The sequence below is a fragment of the Nerophis ophidion genome, linkage group LG01 (assembly GCF_033978795.1).
Source record: "Nerophis ophidion isolate RoL-2023_Sa linkage group LG01, RoL_Noph_v1.0, whole genome shotgun sequence".
Taxonomy (NCBI): Eukaryota; Metazoa; Chordata; class Actinopteri; order Syngnathiformes; family Syngnathidae; genus Nerophis; species Nerophis ophidion.
In genome coordinates, this window is record NC_084611.1 from 22250336 (window position 1) to 22272822 (window position 22487).

A 22487-nucleotide genomic window follows, 5' to 3' on the forward strand; every position below is an offset into this window, starting at 1 on the left:
TGTATTCAGGGTTAACAATATTATACGGCTCTCACGGAAGTACATTTTAAAATATTTGGCTTTCATGGCTCTCTCAGCCAAAAAGGTTCCCGACCCCTGCTCTAGTCCTTCACTCTCACTATCCTCATCCACAAATCTTTCATCCTCGCTCAAATTAATGAGGAAATTGTCGCTTTCTCGGTCCGAATCGCTCTCGCTGCTGGTGGTTATGATTGTAAACAATGTCAGGATGAGAGGAGCTCCACAACCCGTGACGTCACGCGCACATCGTCTGCTACTTCCGGTACAGGCAAGGCTTTTTTATTAGCGACCAACTTTATTGTCGATGTTCTCTACTAAATCCTTTCAGCAAAAATATGGCAATATCGCAAAATGATCAAGTATGACACATAGAATGGACCTGCTATCCCCGTTTAAATAAGAAAATCTTATTTCAGTAGGCCTTAAAGTAAAATAGATTTTAACGCAGCAGTTGCCAGTCCGGTCCTCTATTTCTTTTTTTAAAGAGGATAGTACTAGCAGTGAACCGAACGCCTGCAGCCTGAGCTCACAACTTGGCTGGCTGAAATGTGGTTACAGTTTGTCTAAGGGAGGGGCAACCATAAGTCACCAAATTTGTCAATAGGGGGATGGGGGTCAAACGATCTCAGACTAAACTATGTCTAAGAAAGCTGGCAGTGCAGTAGTGAGACAGGCTGGCAAAAAAAATAAAATGATCGGTGAGAGTTGAGGATAAATTACGGGGAAAGACGACAAAAAAAGACAAACAGACAAATGAGTAACCAGACAAAGTGAATGCATTCACCATGTCAGCTCAACTTATACATCATGTCTGTGTGAAGATGTCGGGAAGAACTGGGTTGGCTGTCACTCTTTTTACTCCATTATGAGCTCCTCGTCCCCAAAACATCTTTCAGCAGTCATTTCTACATTAAACTGTATTCTAAAGTTTTGAATTGGAATTTATGAGCAGGTATCGGACACCACGGTCTCCTTAGATGCATCCACGCCCATCCATGCGGACTGGACACTGGCCGAGAGTTAGTGGGCGGCCGAGAGTGGGGCTGGCTCTCTTGGTTGCTTTGTTGGGTCTGCTCCCCCCACCCCAGCAGATGATGGCGTGGAACACCGCAGAGGCCACCACAGTGTATATGTTTTTTTTGTTTGTTTGTCTTTTTGTTTTTTATTTATTTATTAATTTTTCGTAGCTGTATGTAGAAGTGGCTGGTTGCAAATTACTAAAAAATGTAACCCAACACAAGCAACTCATGAATAGGGTTATCAAAATAACCCAGCATTTTTTAGTGTGTATGTCGCACTCACTGATGACGGGCACAATGTGACAAAGTTCTCGTCCTCTTAAAGAACAACGGCAATACTCCACGCGCTGTCCCCTCCATCGCAGCCAAGTGTCCCCAAAACTATGCACGGCTGAGGTCTCACTATCCGCACAACGTACTGAGAAGACACACACAATGAACCAGTCAACATGGAGGACAGAACAATTCAACAGTGGGAAATGTTACATGGAGAGCAACAAAGGAATGTGAGGTTTGGTAATGATGGTGTTATTGCAAGGGAAAGACAAACAAAAAGAGTGGTGGGGCTCACAGGATGTTTCAAAGGAAGGTGAAGGCTTCTGGACATGAACAATGAATCGTGTTCGTCTGGCTGGCTGCCGCTTAGGCTCACCTCGATAAAAACGAGTTCCTCTCTTTGAACGGATCAGCTCCACCTAAAAAACACAAAATACATTTTTTTGTCGACCTTCCTGGGTAATTTTGGTTAAATATTTGGTGTTTCTTCTCTTGAGGATGATAAGAAATGAGCCACCATTTAATTACAGTTTTTTTTCCAATTGCTTACACATTAAATTTAGAAAATTCACACAGTTAACAGTCTACGCACAGTAAACAAAACCACTGTGCAGATTTGCTTAATATTAGGCATAGACTCTGCACAGTTTTTGCGAAATATTACACACAATGCTTTACACATATCTTCCCATCTTCACATCTTGCACACAGATAACGATTGTGATACACTCATTTTCACACTTTACACACACACTAGGATTGTGATACAGATTTGTTTTCAAGCCTTGCTGTTGCCTAAGTCTGCACATGTAGTCTATACTCTATGCCAGGGGTCGGCAACCTGCGGCTCCGGAGCCGCATGTGGCTCTTTGGCCACTCTGATGTGGCTCAGTTGCACAATCGCCGACCCCCCCGATTGTTACGAGGGGATTCCGGTTCTCGGAGCCTCTTCCGGACATCACCTGGGGTCAACATTCTTCGATTTTCAATATTGAGGGGGTGCCGTGATGGCTGTACTTTTAGCGCCCTCTACATTTTGACGCGTTTCACTAAATAAAGAAGACAATGGGAGCGGCAACCATTCTCGCGAATAACCGCTGGTGGTCACCCATATAGTTCAATTTTAGGACTAGATAGAACAATCCCATGATACAAAATAACCTGAGTAGAGTGGAAATAATAGGTTGCCTCCTTCAGAGCTTATTTAGAACCGCTGTGGTGTTGGACCTGGTTGAGTGGGATTGCAAGATGGGGGACAGAGAGGAGGTAGGGGAATGGTTGTCAGCTTCATTGGGGTCATCAGGTGGGCGCTGTCCTTCACCGGCGTTTCAACGATAGGCCCACGACACCTCCAGCGGGTTCATCAGCAACACCTGGCGTCCCAGGTGAGCCCCCCTCTGCTTTTAACCATTATTTGATGTAGGTCTTACTAGATCTCCAGATGGTGTCTCTCCTCTTCACCCACAGCCACCGACTGGCTGTCTCTGCTGCTCCTGAGAGGGCTTTGATGGTGTTTCGCAGGGTTTGGCCTCAAACTCCGATGTCCTTAAGCAGCCTGATTGTTGTCCGGCCCACAAAGCCTCTGCAGCCAACTTCCACTGGGCAGACCTTGGCTTTCCATCCATTCTGCTCAGCATCAGCTGCCAGTTCAGTGTACTTAAGGCTTTTGCGTTCGAATGCTTCCTCCACAGCAGCCTCCCAGGGAACCGTGAGTTCTATTATATACACAATATGCAGTGAGGAGGACCAGAGCACAAGGTCTGGTCTGAGGTTTTATCTGGCTATCTCTGAAGGAAAGCAGAGCTCTTAATCAAGAGCCACCGCCATTTTCCAGTCACGAGCCCTTCCGAGCTGGCCTATGTCTGGTATATGGCCTTTGGTGGACTCTGCACCTTCTCGGATGAACTCTCTTGTGACTGTAGGATGTACTTTTGGCGGGGGCAGGGCATTGATCTTCACTCTTCTGGCCTCTAACGTGGCCGCTAAACACTTCAGAACATGGTTGTGCCGCCAGGTGTAGCGCCCTTGTGACAGACTTGTCTTGCAGTAGTAACAGTAGTAAGGGTGTGCCATGAAGCCATTGCCTTAAACGCCTTTTACAACATGTACAAACATCTTGCCAGTCCAGTAACATGTTGTATGTGGCTTCCGCAGATACACATACACGACTGCAAGGCATAATGGGTGACACAGAGTACACTGAAGGTTGTGATATAAATAACTTTAACACTCTTACTAATATGCACCACACTGTCAACCCACATCAAACAAGAATGACAAACACATTTCGGGAGAACATCCCCACAGTAACACAACATAAACGCAACACAACAAATACCCAGAATCCTTTGCATCCATGACTATTCCTGACTATATTATACACCCTCGTTCACCTCAACCGACACACGGAAGGGGGGGGGGGGGTTGTTGGTGCTAGCGGGGTGTATAATATAGCCTGAAAGAGTCATGGATTTCATGAGGGGTTCCCTCAATCATCAGGAAAATCTCCTGACGATTGAGGGAACCCCTCATGAAACAGTTCTGTAGAGATGAAGCAGTCTTGTGATTTTTCACACACACACATATTGCGCTCTACCACGGTATCGAGCACTATTCTCTGGATAACCCAATTAAGACATATATATATGTATATATGTATATATGTGTGTGTGTATATATATATACTGTGTATATATATATATACACACAGTATATATATATATACACAGTATATATATATATACCACCGATACCAGATTTGAATGCTCTAATATTGATATCGCCAAATCAAAATATCGATACTTTTGATACTTTAAGCTAATGCATATCAATGACAGGAACTCAATGTAAAGGAGGTGGGGTGTCCAAAGTACGGCCTGGGGGCCATTTGCGGCCCACAGCTCGGGTTTTTTTGGCCCGCAGTACATTGTTGAAAAAAAAAGAAAAAAACAACAATAAGAATTTCAGGAAAATAGATGGAAAAAATAACATTTTGATAGTAATAATACGCTTTGTCACCCACAATACAAAACAGACACAAATTATTTATTTTAAATATATAGTATATGTCTGTGTTTTTTTTTTATTTTTTTTTTATACCAATAAATATAGTATGCGGTCCTTGGTGGAAAATGTTTGGACACCCCTGGACTAAATCATTGAGATCTTGTTTAAATAAAACACGATTGGTGGGAAGTATGTTTTCGTCTGCCTTTTAGTCTAGAACAGTGGTGTCACACACCTTTTAGAACGGGGGCCACATGGAGAAAAATCTACTCCCAAGTGGGCCGGAAAGGTAAAATCACGGCACGATAACTTAAAAATAAAGACAACTTCAGATTGTTTTCGTTGTTTACAAAAATAGAACAAGCACATTCTAAAATTGTACAAATCATGTTTTTTTTGTTTTTTTTACAATTACCTAATGCGGTTAATAGTATGTATAATGTATTTGTTGTTATTTATAGTGTATGAATAAATTATGTGATAATGTTCATAATTGGTGTTAATTTTCAATCTATCAGGATAAAAAAATCGTATCAAAATCAAATTACCCTATGTCATTTGTGTAGTTGGATCATCCTGTGGTTTATTTTGTACATATGTAGCATCGTCTACAAAGATACAAATAATTTCTATTGCGACATCCAGTGGACACATTTTGAACAGCAGTTTCTTTCATTCAAAAATTTCTGGTTATTTTCTATACTTAGCAAACTCCTCCCGCGGACCGGATAAAACCTGTCCGCGGGCCTGATCCGGCCCTCGGGCCGTACGTTTGACACCCCTGGTCTAGAAGATTAGTCTTTCGCTGCGGGCCTCATCCAGAGTTTCCTCTGGCTTCGCCCTGCCCAGGTCATCATCTTTCGGGTCCTAAGTACGTTATGTGCTCAGTCATTCAGTCTGCCATTTGTTTATTGAAGACAATTACTGGCATATGAGAATAGTCTTGGTATTATAAAAAAAAAACAGGTGTACATGTGACGCTTGTGTGGCATTGTAATGCCGGATTGGTTCTTCCGGGGATGCGTCGAAGCGATGAACACAACAAGGTAAGTTATAAATGGATTTATTAAATAAACAAATGGCTTAGCGTAAAAGCTAGCGAGAATATACATACAAAGATGAAGGTCGAGAGTCGTCACTGTTGCGCGTGGGCAAATTAGGATCCGAGACTGAACAAAGAAAAGAGGAAAGCTTATATAGGGAGAAATCAAGGAGAACCAGGTGTGTAGAAAACGAGGAGCAGGTGAAATCAATGTGTAACCATGGTAACGGACTAAACAGGAAGTAAGTGGGTCAGAAGAGAATGAAACAAAGATGGAAAAATAAACATGTGAAGATCTGAGTCACAGATCGCAACAGTATTCCCCCCCCCAAAAAGACAGATTCCAGATGTCTCAAAGAAAACAAAAACAAATAAGAAACAACTTGAACCCCCTCCCCAAAAACAGAGTCCACAAACGAAGGGAGGGCGGAGGGAGGCCACGGTGGAGGGTCGCCAAGTCGTGTGTCCCCGAATCCACCGAGGACAAGTCAAGTGGCGGCGGCGGATGGAACGCCGCTGCCGAAAAAGTTTTGGCGGGCGACCTCGAAAAGGCCACATTAGTGGCCGCATCGCAGGATGAGGTGCCCGGCGAGGCGGACGACCCGGGCACGGCCACATCCGTGGCCGACATGGAGGAGGGAGTGTCTGGCGAGGAGGATGACCTCGCAGAGGCCACGCCCGTGATCGACGTGGTGGACGACGCCTCAGCACCGAAATCCCAGCAGGCTTGGAAGCAGCAGACGAGGGTGCGGGGACTGCAGCCAAAGCAGGCCCGAGTGCAGCTGGCGAGGATGATGCGGGTGCTGCAGCTGGCGAGGATGATGCGGGTGCTGCAGCCGCAGGAGTCGTCGGAGGCGGCCTGGGAGCCGCAGGAGTCGTCGGAGGCGGCCTGGGAGCCGCAGGAGTCGTCGGAGGCGGCCTGGGAGCCGCAGGAGTCGTCGGAGGCGGCCTGGGAGCCGCAGGAGTCGTGACTGGTGTGAGCTCCAGCCTCATCGTCGGCGCCGGTGTGGGCTCCAGCTTCTTCGTCGGCAGTGCTTGGCGGCGTGGAGCTGGTACCGGCGCTTGTCGAGGAGCTGGCACTGGAGTGGGCTCCAGCCCTGTCGACACAGGTGAAGGTTCCAGCCCCGTCGTCGACGCTGGTGTGGGCTCCAGCCCCGTCGTCGACGCTGGTGTGGGCTCCAGCCCCGTCGTCGGCGGTGCTTGGCGGCGCGGAGCTGGTACCGGCGCTTGGCGGCGTGGAGCTGGTACCGGCGCTTGGCGGCGTGGAGCTGGTACTGGAGTAGGCTCCAGCTCTGGAGCTGGTACTGGAGTGGGCTCCAGGCTAAAGTCTGTAACTGGTATGAGAACCAGTTCTGGGTCGGAGGCTGGTGTGAGAACCAGGTGGGAGTCTAGTGCTGGCTTGAGAACCAGGCTAGCAACATTTTCTGGTGTGAAAACCAGGCGAGAGTCTAATTCTGGCTTGAAAACCAGGCGAGAGTCATGTGCTGGTGTGAGAACCAGACTGGGAGCAGTGCAGAACACCGGTGGTGGAGGACGTGCTGGAGGTAATGACCTCGCGAGTCCGAACACCGGTGGAGGAGGTCTACAAGGCCGTTGAGACTTGGCCGGGGGAAAAACAGGTGGAGGAGGTCTACAAGGCCGTTGAGATTTGGCCGGGGAAAAATCAGGTAGAGGAGGTCTACAAGGCCGTTGAGACTTGGCCGGGGGAAAAACAGGTGGAGGAGGTCTACAAGGCCGTTGAGACTTGGCCAGGGGAAAAACAGGTGGAGGAGGTCTACAAGGCCGTTGAGATTTGGCCGGGGGAAAAACAGGTGGAGGAGGTCTACATGGTGGCTGTGGTTTAGAGGGTAGTATCTGTGCTACCTCCGTAGCACAGCTATAGGTCATAGCCCCTTCCTCCAGACGGGGATCCCAGACCCGTTCCCTATGGTCAGGGACTGACCTTAAGGGAGGGTGGTGGGAGGCTTGGAGGCGGGCCGACTCCTCCCCTTTAATTTGTCCAGAATTTCCTTTAGAAAAGGGAGGAAACACCTTGGACTTGGCCGGAGAATGAGGTTTTAAAGGAGGTGTAGGAGAAAAACTAGGTGACTGAGGTTGACTAGAATAATAAGAAAAAATATCCTGATAATTCTGTATCTTGTCATGAATGTTATTGATATTCAAAAAAGGTTGGGAATGAGAATTACTGTCCACAATATAAAAATCTTCTGAAAAAATGTCATCAACAGAGGCCGGTGTTGCGTCACCGGTGGGCGTTCCCCAATTGACGTCATCGCTTGTGTCAGAAAAAGTGTCATGGCAGCTTAAGGAATGATTTGAAAAAAAACAAGCAGGATTACCGGTAATGACGGGTGAATCCTGGACGGGGTGAAACTTGCTGTGTCCATGGGGAGGAATAAGTGGTGCTGGAACATTACTGCCGTGCGGGGGGCCTCTCCACTGGACCCCCCGCCTCTTCGGGGCAGCGCGAACGGCTTCGGAGGGGACTTCAGGCCCACAGTCAAGTCTTTCCTGCTCCCAAGCCACGAGCTCCAACCACAAACCCAAGTCGAAGGGTTCCTCCCGTGGTTTCGACGCGGAAAAACATTTTGATGCTCGGATCCTACTGTGACGCTTGTGTGGCATTGTAATGCCGGATTGGTTCTTCCGGGGATGCGTCGAAGCGATGAACACAACAAGGTAAGTTATAAATGGATTTATTAAATAAACAAATGGCTTAGCGTAAAAGCTAGCGAGAATATACATACAAAGATGAAGGTCGAGAGTCGTCACTGTTGCGCGTGGGCAAATTAGGATCCGAGACTGAACAAAGAAAAGAGGAAAGCTTATATAGGGAGAAATCAAGGAGAACCAGGTGTGTAGAAAACGAGGAGCAGGTGAAATCAATGTGTAACCATGGTAACGGACTAAACAGGAAGTAAGTGGGTCAGAAGAGAATGAAACAAAGATGGAAAAATAAACATGTGAAGATCTGAGTCACAGATCGCAACAGTACATATATTTTTATTGTAGGCTATTTGGAGCTTATTGCATATAAAGTTGAATACCAGACAAATTAGATATACTTGCACAAAGTATCGGTATCTGATTGGTTTTACCGATACAAGCCTGAATTTTACTGTGTATCCACTCAGAAAGAAAATTTGTGGTATGGCACTTTCACCACTTTCTTTGCAAACACGAAGTGTAGTACTTACATTGTCCGCAAGGGAGTAGCAAAGAGCAGCCAGGAGCAATAACAGTGTCCGAGTCATGGTCAATGTAGACGTTTAGAGCTCTTCAGTTCTCTGCAAGTGCAAAACAAATTTCAAATTAGATCCGTGGTTCTGAAACTCGTTTTTATTGTTTCACCAAGTACCACCCCAGAAAACACTTGGCTCTCCAAGTACCACCAAATTGACCAACATTAAAATCCAGTAGCGTGGTAGGTTCGAGTTTCCATTAAAAACTAGGCAGGGGTTTTATTTGACAAATATATTTAATATTTTTGACCACTGCAACATTCCACACAGTTTGAACAGTAACACTGTTTGAATCATCATCATCATGGGGTATCAGGCCTGTTTGCAGGCATCGATGATCAGGGCTCTCTGTCGTCCGCTCTATGTATGAGTTGGTACTTGAACTCCCCCACATGGGGCAGGGTTTCTTCCCCGATCTGGAGATGGATTTTGAACACATGTATTTTTGAAAAATGTATTCTTTTCTTCAAATTGATTTTTTAAAATTATGAATCAGTTTAGGGCATGGGTGTCAAACTCTGGCCCACGGGCCAAATTTATCCCGCCATGTAATTCATTTTGGCTGCTGATCCGCCTCCGCTTGGGATGGTTTCCTGTGGACGGGACTCTCGCTGCTGTCTTGGATCCGCTTTGAACTGAACTCTCGCGGCTGTGTTGGAGCCACTATGGATTGAACTTTCACAGTATCATGTTAGACCCGCTCGACATCCATTGCTTTCTGTCCCCTAGAGGGGGGGGGGGGGGTTGCCCACATCTGAGGTCCTCTCCAAGGTTTCTCATAGTCAGCATTGTCACTGGCGTCCCACTGGATGTGAATTCTCCCTGCCCACTGGGTTTGAGTTTTCCTTGCCCTTTTGTGGGTTCTTCCGAGGATGTCGTAGTCGTAATGGTTTGTACAGTCCTTTGAGAGATTTGTGATTTAGGGCTATATAAATAAAAATTGATTGTTTGATTGAGCTTGAGTGTTCTTGTTGGACTAAGTCGCTGAATGCTATGTTGGGTCATCAATAGTCGCCCGACAATTGCAGGAAAGTAATACACACTGTTCACCTCGCTTAATTCTATCTACAACTGTATGTCTTTTGTTGCGTCCTTCCTGCATGCCTCAGACGCCTGTGACCGAGACCAGTGGAAGGAAAGGGTGGGACTTAGGATCAGGGGAGTTCATGCATGGCGGAAATTGTCATCTATTGAAGTTTTGTCAATTGCTTGAGTCACACAGGAAGTTATAGTACTCATTTAGATGATGAGTTTGAGTTTTATCCTTCAGTCAAACGTTGACTTCTTCCATTAACATTCAATAAAGCATAATTCAAAGAGGTCAAACACACCAGGAGTAAATAGGAATCATTTTGTATACACTCACAAAAGAGGCATCAAGCTGAGGTTTCCTGACAAATTTCTTCTGCTATATAAGAATATATCCGCCACGGACGGTCGAGGAAATGAGAGGAAAGCAGCAAGGCAAGCCTGGAGGAAGAAGACGTCAACTCCTATTTGGTTTTTATTGCTCAAGGAAAAGATAACAGATTTCCTCTTCTGTTCCACTTTTTTCTCAGGCCTGTGTGTGTGTGCACAGTGTGAATGTGTTGTCAGGTTACATCTGCAGATGGAGTGCAGAGGAGAGCAACTGCTAAATCTCAAGTTCAGTGTGAGTAAACATGAGTCACAACAGGGGGATGGGGTTGCGTGTTGAGATCGAGGAAACAAAAAGGAGCCTAAATGAAGCTACACGCACATTATCACTAACATTCTTTTTGAGTTAACTTTGAATCAAAGCCTGTTTTATTCTGTTTCACACTCAGCACTTCGTAGGGTGTTGGCGTAAACTAAGCTAGGATAGCTGCGGGTTACGAACAATGTGCAGTATTTGGTAAAAAAGCAATACGTCTATGTGTTCATAGAGCGATAACTAAGAATACTTTAAATATTTCCCATATTAATGTGAAGTAGGGCTGGGCGATATATCGATATACACGATATATCGCGGGTTTGTTTCTGTCCAATATAGAAAATGACTATATCGTGATATTCGAGTATACGTTCTCACGCAGACAAGGACAGCGCAAACTCCACAGATCTCCAGTAAGAGGTGACTTTTTACCACAGTTTTCTCATCGAAACCTGCCGGTTGACAAGTGGTCGGGAACCATGTTCGCTTGGCCGCTCTAATCCATAGTAAAGCTTCACCTCCGGGAATTTTAAACAAGGAATCACCGTGTGTTTGTGTGGCTAAAGGCTAAAGCTTCCCAACTCAATCTTTCTACTTTGACTTCTCCATTATTAATTGAACAAATTGCAAAAGATTCAGCAACACAGATGTCCAGAATACTATTTAACTCCACGATGAAAAGAGACTACTTTTAGCCGCAAATGGTTCTGCGCTAATATGTCCTCTACAGTCCGTGACGTCACGCGCACGCGTCATCATTCCGCGATGTTTTCAACAAGAAACTCCGCGGGAAATTTAAAATTGTAATTTACTAAACTAAAAAGGCCGTATTGGCATGTGTTGCAATGTTAATATTTCATCATTGATATATAAACTATCAGACTGCGTGGTCGGTAGTAGTGGGTTTCAGTAGGCCTTTAACCGTCAGCGCCCCCCAATTAAATTACGTTTTAGACCCCTGATTTGAAATTTCTGTCATCATAAAACCTTTGCAACCTGTACAGACAACATCCCTATCAACAATGACAGGACCTAACAACTGTTTGATAAACTAAGTAAAACTCAAGTAACTAACTATTTGCAGCTACTACATTGAGATAATGTATATTAGTGATAAATAAAAAATGGGTTGTACTTGTATAGCGCTTTTCTACCTTCAAGGTACTCAAAGCGCTTTGACACTACTTCCACATTTACCCATTCACACACACATTCACACACTGATGGAGGGAGCTGCCATGCAAGGCGCTAACCAGCACCCATCAGGAGCAAGGGTGAAGTGTCTTGCTCAGGACACAACGAGGTTGGGACTAGGTGGGATTGAACCAGGGACCCTCGGGTTGCGCACGGCCACTCTACCACTGCGCCACGCCGGCCCTTGTGCTGCATTATTTACATTTTTGGAATCAAAAATGTTAAGTTTATAATTATCCAATCCAATCCAATCCACTTTATTCATATAGCACATTTAAACAACAAGAATGTTTCCAAAGTGCTGCACAGCCATGTTAAAAACAATATTAAAAAACAATATCCTGCTCCACCAATGACTGAATAAAAACAAAAAAATAAATATAAAACAAATACAAAAACAATATAAAATAAATATGATTAAAAACAATTTTAAAGGGTAAAATCAATTAAAACTGTAAAATAGACATCAAAAAGTATAAAAACACAGAGGACAACAGAGGACAGAGGACCACACAACTCACGTAGTGTTAAAAGCCAAAGAATAAAAGTGGGTCTTAAGACGAGACTTAAAACCCTCCACTGTGGAAGCAGTTTGAACATGGAGGGGCAGAGTGTTCCAGAGCTTAGGGCCGACCACAGAGAAGGCCCTGTCTCCCCTGGTCTTAAGTCTGGTCTTGGGCACCACGAGCTGGAACTGGCTCTCGGACCTCAGAGCGCGCGCAGGGATGTAAATTTGGATAAGGTCCGAGACGTATTGAGGTGCCAGTCCATGTAAAGATTTAAAAACAAACAGCAATGTCTTAAAATCAATTCTAAAATGAACAGGGAGCCAGTGCAAACTCTGAAGAATTGGGGTTATATGCTGGCGTTTCCTGGCCTCTGTCAAAAGTTGTGCTGCCGCGTTCTGGACTAACTGCAACCGGGAGAGAGCTTTTTGGCTAATGCCAGCATAAAGTGCATTAGTAGTCCAGGCGACTTGAAATAAAAGCATGCACCACTTGTTCAAAAAGGTTAAAAGATAAAAACGGTTGAACCTTTACTAAAAGACGAAGGTGATAAAAACACGATTTTAAAACGCCATTGACTTGTTTGTCAAGTTTAAAATCTGTCATGCCTGTTAAGCAAGGTTTATGTTTTGTCATGTTTTTTTTTGTTTTTGGACTCTTGTTTCACGTTTTGCATTTCCTGGTTTTGTTTGTTTCTATGCCAACCCATTGATTTTCACCTTGCCATCCTAGTCACGCCCCGTCCCTCAGCTCTCACACCTGTTTCTCATTACCACTGCTACTACATGGGTGTCAAACTCTGGCCCGCGGGCCTAATTTGGCCCACTGTGTAATTTCACTTGGCCCTTGAGGCAATATCAAATTAACATTAGAACTGGCCCGCCGCTGTAACACCGCATTCACCGCTAACACTCTTACTTGCCAACCCTCTCGATTTTCCCGGGAGACTCCCGAAGTTCAGTGCCCCTCTCGAATTTCATCTAGGACAACAATATTTTGGGTGGGCTTTGAAGGCACTGCCTTTGGCGTTCTCTACAACCTGTCTCCACGTCCGCTTTTCCTCTATACAAACAGCGTGCTGGCCCAGTCACATAATATATGCGGCTTATACACACACACAAGTGAATGCAAGGCATACTTGGTCAACAGCCTTACAAGTCACACTGAGGGTGGCTGTATAAATAACTTTAACACTGTTACAAATATGCGCCACACTGTGAACCCACACCAAACAAGAATTACACATTTCGGGAGAACATCCGCACCGTAACAACAGAACCAATACCCAGAACGCCTTGCAGCACTAACTCTTTTGGGGTGCTACAATATACAAGCCTTGCTTGTTCAATGTTCAATGCAAAACTTGTTTGGGTCCCTATTAAAAGGTTAATTTGTTCAACCTCGGCCCACGGCTTAGTTCGGTTTTAAATTTCGGCCCACTCTGTATTTGAGTTTGACACCCCTGACTTAAGTCATTTGTTTTCTGTTCATCGTTCTGGGAACTTTGCTATTTGCTTTCATTGCCTTTTGTAGATGCCTGCATATTTTGACCACGACCACGCACCCTTCATGCCTTGCCACGCTGCTACTTTATTTTGACTAAGCCTTTTGTATTTTTTGCCTCAGTGCTAGTTCTTGGTTTATTGAGTATCGTTGATAGTTTCTTTTGTGTGTTCATTATCATTCATGCCGATCGAGCAAGTGTTTTTTTTTATATTTTTGTAGCCAAGTTCTGTACCTTATTATGAGCGCCTTTAGCCTGTTTATTTTTTATTATAGTGTTTAAATAAACAAATATGTACCTGGACTCACGCCTGGCTCGTCCTTTAATCCCGCTGCGTCGAAGGAGCACAAAAAATCCATGTCCAGGTCCGACAAAATCGCTGTCTATAGTGGCGCCAAGGCTGGTGACTTTGGGACGCACATAATTTTGCAATGCTCCCAAGTCAGTGAGGGCCGGACCAAAAACGGAAATTTCCGTTTTTCCCTCATTAGATTTCTGGTTCCATGGTTATCATCACGTTTGCTGTATTTATCATTCTGTGGCGGCTTGGAGAGAGCTGTTAGTGTCATGAAATTTGTCTTGCATCACATCAGGTCATGTGGGATGATGGTTTGACACTCCAGTTCGACTTGTCATGCATATTATTCCATACAAAATTAAAATGTAGACCAGGGGTGTCAAACTCAAATACAGAATGGGCCAAAATTTAAAACTGAACAAAGTCGCGGGCCAAGGTTGAACAAATGAAACTTTTAATAGGGACCCAAACAAGTTTTGCATTGAATATTGAACCAGCAAGGCTTATATAACTTTAAAGTGACATGCAAAATCAAGTTTCCAATAATGATAATAATAATAATAATAATAATAATAATAATAATAATAAAATATCAAAGGCATATAAAAAAAATTGAGAGAAACTTTAATGCCTCTTTTATATTTGCAGCCTTCTGAGGTAATTATCAAAATAAACTTTTTCAACAGGCTAATAATACATTTGAAAATAAAATAACAATAAGGAATGAATCAAACATTCAAGCCTTGAAGTGGCAAGAGAAAGTGCATGGGGAGGTTTAGGTGGGCGGGGTTGGGGGTAGGGGGGTGTATATTGTTGCATCCCGGAAGAGTTAGTGCTGCAAGGGGTTATGGTTATTTGTTCTGTTGTGTTAACTTGTGTTACGGATGTTCTCCTGAAATGTGTTTGTCATTCTTGTTTGGTGTGGGTTCACAGTGTGGTGCATATTTGTAACAGTGTTAAAGTTGTTTATACGGCCACCCTCGGCTGTTGACCAAGTATGCGATGCATTTACTTGTGTCTGTGTGTAAAAGCCGCATATATTATGTGACTGGGCCGGCACGCTGTTTGTATGGAGGAACAGCGGACGTGGACGACAGGTTGAGGAGGACGCTAAAGGCAGTGCCTTTAAGGCCCGCCCCCAATATTGTTGTCCGGGTGAAAATTGGGAGAAATTGGGGAAAATGGATGTCTCGGGAGATTTTCAGGAGAGGCACTGAACTTCGGGAGTCTCTCGGGAAAATGGGGAGGGTTGGCAAGTATGAGAATTTGCGGTTTTACAGCGGGGGTGTGTGTGATACCAGCGGGCCAGCTCGAATGTCAAATTGATATTGCCTCAAGGGCCAAATCAAATTACACGGCGGGCCAAATTTGGCCCACGGGCCAGAGTTTGACACCCATGATGTAGACTATATGCATGTTTGAAAAAAACTAATAGCATATCCATAACCCTAATCATTGTAATAGGAGGCAGTGATGTGGTTTTTCAATAAACATTTCCACATCAGACTGTAGTTTACTTTTGTTTTGTCATAGTAAAAAATGGGTTAAAATAGTTTATGCGTCATTGTCTGTTCATCTACAGTCAGCGTGTTTTGACCTGCATTTAATTTAAAAAATTAAATCCAATGAGTAGTCATTCCATCAAACATTTTCCATGCAGCAGAACAAAAGTTCTGGCACCTTTCAACTAGCCGGGACTCTTTTAAGGATAGATAAACTACCCAGGAAATACATTTAGACAAAAGTTCCTGCAGTCCATTGTACAATAGGCTATGTTAAAGTTCCTGCAGTCAAAATGTGCCTTCAAAATACTCCCCTTAATGTGTACAGAAACCAAACATACATGTCTGATCCTTTAATCCTGGGAACGTTTTTCTTCTGTGCTGTCTACTGACTCACTTTCTTTGGTTGACTGACCTAACAGAAATCAGAGAAATATTTCGATATCACCGAATCCACAACGCACAATAAGTATCACACAGGACCAACACTTTAACATTCACACACTCACCGTGAAAGAAGAAGTGTCACATTTGAGTTGTTGTGTCAAACCCCAGCACTTTTAACCCCCAAACAGAACCCCAACGGATAGACGAGTATGTTTATAGTCTCCTTTCTGTTTTCCTTTTGTGCAGCTGTGGAGCTTAGCGGTCTCCCCCTCTCTGTCCCCCATGTCAGCTGAAAACATGTGTTTCCTGCTACAATACTGGCTGTGAAACACATATCAAGCCCTACAACGTACAAGCCCGCTGGCATCAGACATAAACACATGTGCCTCCCACCCTGTCTGGAGTCTGGTATCTGGCATGCATGAAGCCCTACTTGACAGCCTGCAAACGCTATTAATTAGCTTGCAAAGTGTGAAGGCGAGTATTATTTGGATCACTATTTGTCCATTGGATTGTGAGTTAGGCGGAAACTGGCTATAAATGAAACTATTCCAACATTTCATGTTATTTTCCGCGAACCTGCGAGAACAAGCCTGCATGTAAACAACCACAACAGAAACAAATAATGTGGACCGCAATTTTTCGCATATGTTGAAGGGGTTTTCTATCGTTCCTGTTTGAGTCACAATGAACCCATTCTCCGTGCTGATGGTAACCACCTGTCTGTCAGTTCCTAAAATATAGATAGCTAACAAACCAAGTGATGGACAAACACTATTACAAACCCCGTTTCCGTATGAGTTGGAAAATTGTGTTGGATGTAAATATAAACGGAATACAATGATTTGCAAATCCTTTTCAACCCATATTCAAATGAATGTTTGATGTTCAAACTCATAAACTTTATTTTGTTTTGCAAATAATTAATTTAGACCTGCCAAAGTAGTTGGGAAAGGGCATGTTCACCACTGTGTTACATCACCTTTTTTTTATAACATCACCTTCAAGGTACTCAAAGCGCTTTGACACTATTTCTACATTCACTCATTCACACACTGATGGCGGGAGCGGCCATGCAAGGCCCTAACCCCTACCCATTAGGAGCAAGGGTGAAGTGTCTTGCTCAAGGACACAAAAGACGTGACAAGGTTGGTAGAAGGTAGGGATCCAACCAGGAAACCTCAGGTTGCTGGCACGGTCGCTCTCCCAACTGTGCCACGCCGTCCCTTAAGTCTTAACTTAAAGGCCTACTGAAACCCACTACTACCGACCACGCAGTCTGATAGTTTATATATCAATGATGAAATATTAACATTGCAACACATGCCAATACGGCCTTTTTAGTTTACAAAATTCCAATTAAAATTTCCCGCGGAGTTTCTTGTTGAAAACAGCCCGGAATGATGAAGCGTGCGCGTGACGTCTTGAGTTGGAGGGGACATATTAGCGCAACACCACTTGCGCCTAAAAATCGTCTCTTTTTATCGCGCAATTAAACAGTATTCTGGACATCTGTGTTGCTGAATCTTTTGCAATTTGTGCAATTAATAATGGAGAAGTCAAAGTGAAAAGATGGAGGTGGGAAGCTTTAGCCTTTAGCCACACAAACACACGGTGATTCCTTGTTTAAAATTCCCGGAGGTGAAGCTTTACTATGGATCAGAGCGGTCAAGCGAACATAGATCCCGACCACTTGTCAACCGTCAGGTTTGGGTGAGGAAATTGTGGTAAAATGTCGCCTCTGACCGGACATCTGCAGAGCTTGCGCCGTCCACGCAGCTGCCGTCGACTTACCTCAGACACTGGCGTCAAGACACCCGTGGACACACCCCTCCGACTATCAGGTACTATTTAACTTACTAAAACACTAGCAACACAATAGAAAGATAAGGGATTTCCCAGAATTATCCTAGTGTCTAAAAACATCTGAATTGCTCCCAATGCAATCGCCTTTTTTTTCCCACTTTTTTTATTTATTTATTTTTTTGTAGTCCTTTGCTATCAATATCATCATTCACAAATCTTTCATCCTCGCTCAAATTAATGGGGAAATTGTCGTTTTCTCGGTCCGAATAGCTCTTGCTGTTGGAGGCTCCCATTGAAAACAATGTGAGGATGTGAGGAGCCCTCACACCGGTGACATCATCGTCTGCGACTTCCGGTAAAAGCAAGGCTTTTTTATTAGCGACCAAAAGTTGCGAACTTAATCGCCGATGTTCTCTACTAAATCCTTTCAGCAAAAATACGGCAATATCGCGAAATGATCAAGTATGACACATAGAATGGACCTGCTATCCCCGTTTAAATAAGAAAATCTAATTTCAGTAGGCCTTTAAGCTGTACATCAAGCAAGAATGGGAAATAAGTCCACCAGAAAAGCTTCTAAAATTGTTTGCCTTAATTCCCAAACATTTACTTCTAACTTAATGATTATTTGCAAAAAAAAATGTTGATACCCAGTTCGAAAGTTAAATATCTTGTCTTTGCAGTCTATTCAATTGAATATAAGTTGAAAATGATTTGAAAATCATTATAACTTTACTGCTTTTGGGTTTTGTAAATCAAGCCCTAAAAAGAGACAAAAACAGCCATGACCCAAATTGAGTTTCTTCTTACTTAAGCAAACTTGAAGTGATGAATTGTAAGAGGACAATGTGGTTTCTTTAGTAGGTCAAATATGAGTGGAAGAAGTCAATCGGAGAAGAAGCCAGACTCTGAGTCATGGCACTGCCACATCTGTCGACCAAACAAACGCAGCAAATTAGACATTAACAAGCACATCTGCACACATGATGAGATATTCTTTTTTTTGCATACACTGTAAAAAAAAAATCTTATTTTTACGGTTAATTTACTCTAAATTTCTACTGTAATTTTTTTTTTTAAATAGGTTATAAAACTGTAGAATTGAAGACATTATCTGTAAATAAACAAACCGCCTGTTATTTTAAGCAATATGCTAGTAATGACATACTATGTATATTTCAATTTTTTTACAGAAAAATACCAAATTAATTATACATTTCATTTTCTGTTTTCTCAAATTACTTTCAAATTCATGTAAAATTACAGTAATTAACTTTTATTAAATACGTAGCTTGTTATATAAAAGTCAATGTCCATACTAACAATTCAACAGTTTTATATGTAATTTTAAGGTAAATCTTATTTTTTGAATATTTATGTGTATTTTTACATTCAAGTCGGAAAATATATGTATAAAGGTTTATTAGATTAGATTAGATTAGATAGTACTTTATTCATTCCGTCAGGAGAGTTCCTTCAGGAAAATTACAATTTTCAGCACAATCCCATTCAAGATCAGACAAACATTACAGGGAGACAGAACAGGATCGCTGACGGGTCTGCCGGCTTCCAGCGCCCCTTACAAAAAAAGATGAAATACAGGTAAACAAGGGGGGGGGGGGGGGGAATAGAACATTAAAATGAAATTAAAAAAATCGGTCTTAGCCTGGGCCTTGGAGAGGGGGTGCAGACTGAGGCCAAGGGAAAAAAAAAACAAAAAAAAACAACGACAACTCATAGCCATAGTACACATCCCTCTTCCATGTGTGTAAGAGGGAAACATCAAACATCAAAGAACACAGAGGACATTAAAGACATGACCATACTAACAATTTTAAATCTTTCTCTGCAATATGACACACATTGGAGACTGCATGACATACTTGATCACAGCCAACAGCCATACAGGTCACACTGACGGTGGCCGTACAAACAACTAACACTGTTACAAATATGCGCCTCACTGTGAACCCACACCAAACAAGAATGACAAACACATTTCAGGAGAACATCTTCACCGTAACACAATATCAACACTACAGAAACAATACCCAGAATTCCATGTGTTACAATATACACCCCCACCACCAAACCCCGCGCACTTCAACCACGCACGAAAGGGGGCGGTGATGTAGCGGGGGTGTAGCCCGGAAGAGTCAGCGCTGCATGGGATTGTGGGTATTTGCTATGTTGTGTTTATGTTGTGTTACAGTGAGTATGTTCTCCTGAAATGTGTTTATCATTCTTGTTTGGTGTGGGTTCACAGTGTGGCGCATATTTGTAATAGTGTTAAAGTTGTTTGTACGGCCACCGTCAGTGTGACCTGTGTGGCTGTTGACCAAGTATGTCTTGCAGTTGCTAACATATGTGCGTCGAAGCCATACTCATCATGCGCCTTAGCCGGCACGCTGTTGATTCCGTGATAGAGCGAACGCAGAGTGCGACAAAGCCCTGTCACGGTACCACCGCGATATATTTGCCCGGGCAAATATTGGGTCAATCCTACTTAATTGTCACTGAAATTCTGGCAGTACAATGGTAGGATCGGTAAGTTTGTCGCTAGGGCGGGATTGCCATTCTTGGAAGGTGAACCCACTTTGCACCAAGTTCCTGCATCCAGTGGCCCCCCGGTAAAGTGAATGAGAGACCCCTGATCCTAACAATTCATAAAAAAATCTGTAAAACAATTGTATTTTTCTGTGGAACTGCCAGCATTGTCACTTTATTGAAGGTGAATAATTTTAATAATTTAGTAAAAATCTGTAAAATTACGATATTTCCTCGCAAAACGTTTCATGAAATTTCTGTAAATATGCACCTGGGGATAGGTTGATTGGCAACATTAAATTGGCCCTAGTGTGTGAATGTGAGTGTGAATGTTGTCTGTCTGTCTGTGTTGGCCCTGCGGTGAGGTGGCGACTTGTCCGGGGTGTGCCCCGCCTTCCGCCCGATTGTAGCTGGGATAGGCGCCAGCGCCCCCCGCGACCCCAAAAGGGAATAAGCGGTAGAAAATGGATGGATGGATGGATGGATGTTTTTGATCATTATTTGGTTTACAATGTTTTACTTTAATCCTGTGGTTTCCGTTTGGCAGCCGTAGCTGCCAGTAAATGACCGTTTTTTCCAGATTTTTTTTTTTTACAGTGTAGGAATTCCGTTGGTGTGTACTGTATTCCCTTCCACTGCTTTCTTGGACGACTTGCATGGAGTTTATGTTGACAGTGACAAGGAAGTGTAACGATGACGGGGCGCTGAGTTTGTAAAAGATGCAAGTGTGACATTCTTGTCTTTGTGCTAGGAGGCTGAAATGTGGATGTTTAAAACTGTGAGAATGTGCACGGACCATACTTGCATTGCTACACGAAAATACTAATTCTAGCATTGCTCATATGCGCTTTGTCATCTCCATGTTAAAGCTCCCCTTTTTCAAATTTTTTTTTTTTAATGACGTTCTAACATTATTACTTGCTCGTTTGCTACCCTTTTAAGAGGCGAGGTCCTTAAACTGTTGGTTTTCAAGTTGATCGTGTCATAAATGATAACTTTTTTTTTTTTTTTACAAGCTTTGCTAAACATCTTAAAATGATACCATGTCAACTCCTCATCTTGATGTAGGAGCTGTTATTTGATCATTGGATTTTTCTTCAACGAATACGCTAACCGAGCATAATGTTGCTGTTTAAATACTTTACAGCAGAGGTCACCAACCTTTTTGAAGCCAAGAGCTACTTCTTGGGTACTGATAAATGCGAAGGGCTACCAGTTTGATACACACTTAAATAAATTGCCAGAAATAGCCAATTTGCTCAATTTACCTTTAATAAATAAATCTACATATATAAAAAATGGGTATTTCTGTTTGTCATTCCGTCGTACATAAATTTTTTTTTCCTTTTACGGTAGGTTTTTTGTATGGAATAAATGATTAAAAAAATACTTAATTGAACGGTTTAAAAGAGGAGAAAACACCAAAAAAATGAAAATTAAATTTTGAAACATAGTTTATCTTCAATTTTGACTCTTTAAAATTCAAAATTCAACCGGAAAAAATTAAGAGAAAAACTAGCTAATTCGAATCTTTCTGAACATTTTTTAAAAAAGAATTTATGGGACATCATTAGTATTTTTTTCTGATTAAGATTAATTTTAGAATTTGGATGACATGTTTTGAATAGGTTAAAATCCATTCTGCACTTTGTTAGAATATATAACAAATTGGACCAAGCTTTACAAAGACAAATCATTATTTCTTCTAGATTTTCCAGAACAAAAATTTTAAAAGAAATTCAAAAGACTTTGGAATAAGATTTATTTTTGATTCTACAGATTTTCTAGATTTGCCAGAATAATTTTCGTACATTTTAATCATAATAAGTTTGAAGAAATATTTCACAAGTATTCCTCGTCGAAAATACAGAAGCTAAAATAAAGAATTAAATTAAAATGTATGTATTATTCTTTACAATGAAAAAAAAATACTTGAACATTGATTTAAATTGTCAGGAAAGAAGAGGAAGGAATTCAAAAGGTAAAAAGGTATATGTGTTTAAAAATCCTGTTCCTGGAATTGTCTTTGCTCATCAATAACATTTCTCTTCACTGCAGGCTTTGAAAAAGACATGTTTGGGGTTGTGGAATATATTTGTATTTAGCCGGCGCACGGAGAATAATGTGCTTTCCGCAATGTGTGTCGTTCCCCTTTTCCTCCCTACAACAACATGGCGGTCGGTGGATAATAACCGGGAAAGTACAGGGATAGCGAGCGCAAAAAAGTGACGGCTCCCGGAGTGTTATCCGGCGTCATATAGAAATATATATAGTGTTCGTCGTGTGAGGCACTGCAAATTAAACAATAAAAAAAACAAATAACGGTTTGAAATTGTCCAGGTTATCAGGGACTGTTATTACTGACGGACAGGTGTCGCTTTGTGACTGCAGCCAGGCACGTAAGAAAACCCTTGTCTCCATGGCAACCTCTATGTCGCTTTCACTCATTTGCCGCTTTTCCACTA

At 42.7% G+C, this 22487-nt stretch overlaps 1 protein-coding gene across 10 annotated transcripts in view; it reads right to left on the reverse strand.

Annotated features, from left to right (window-relative positions):
* Positions 1-22487, reverse strand: part of plat (plasminogen activator, tissue) — a 48988-nt gene that overhangs the window by 20864 nt on the left and 5637 nt on the right. For 3 of the 10 annotated variants that reach the window (XM_061898397.1, XM_061898428.1, XM_061898448.1), the window contains 3 exons: positions 8562-8651; positions 1612-1735; positions 1324-1458 (listed from right to left, as the gene is read on the reverse strand). In XM_061898397.1, coding sequence (XP_061754381.1) covers positions 1324-1458; positions 1612-1735; positions 8562-8618 — 316 coding nt within the window. In that variant the 5' untranslated portion in view covers positions 8619-8651. Of the gene's footprint in view, positions 1-1323; positions 1459-1611; positions 1736-8561; positions 8652-13780; positions 14210-15623; positions 15698-15791; positions 15988-18285; positions 18406-22487 lie in introns of those variants that run through there. The other 7 variants (XM_061898457.1, XM_061898467.1, XM_061898419.1 and 4 more) reach the window with 6 other exon arrangements.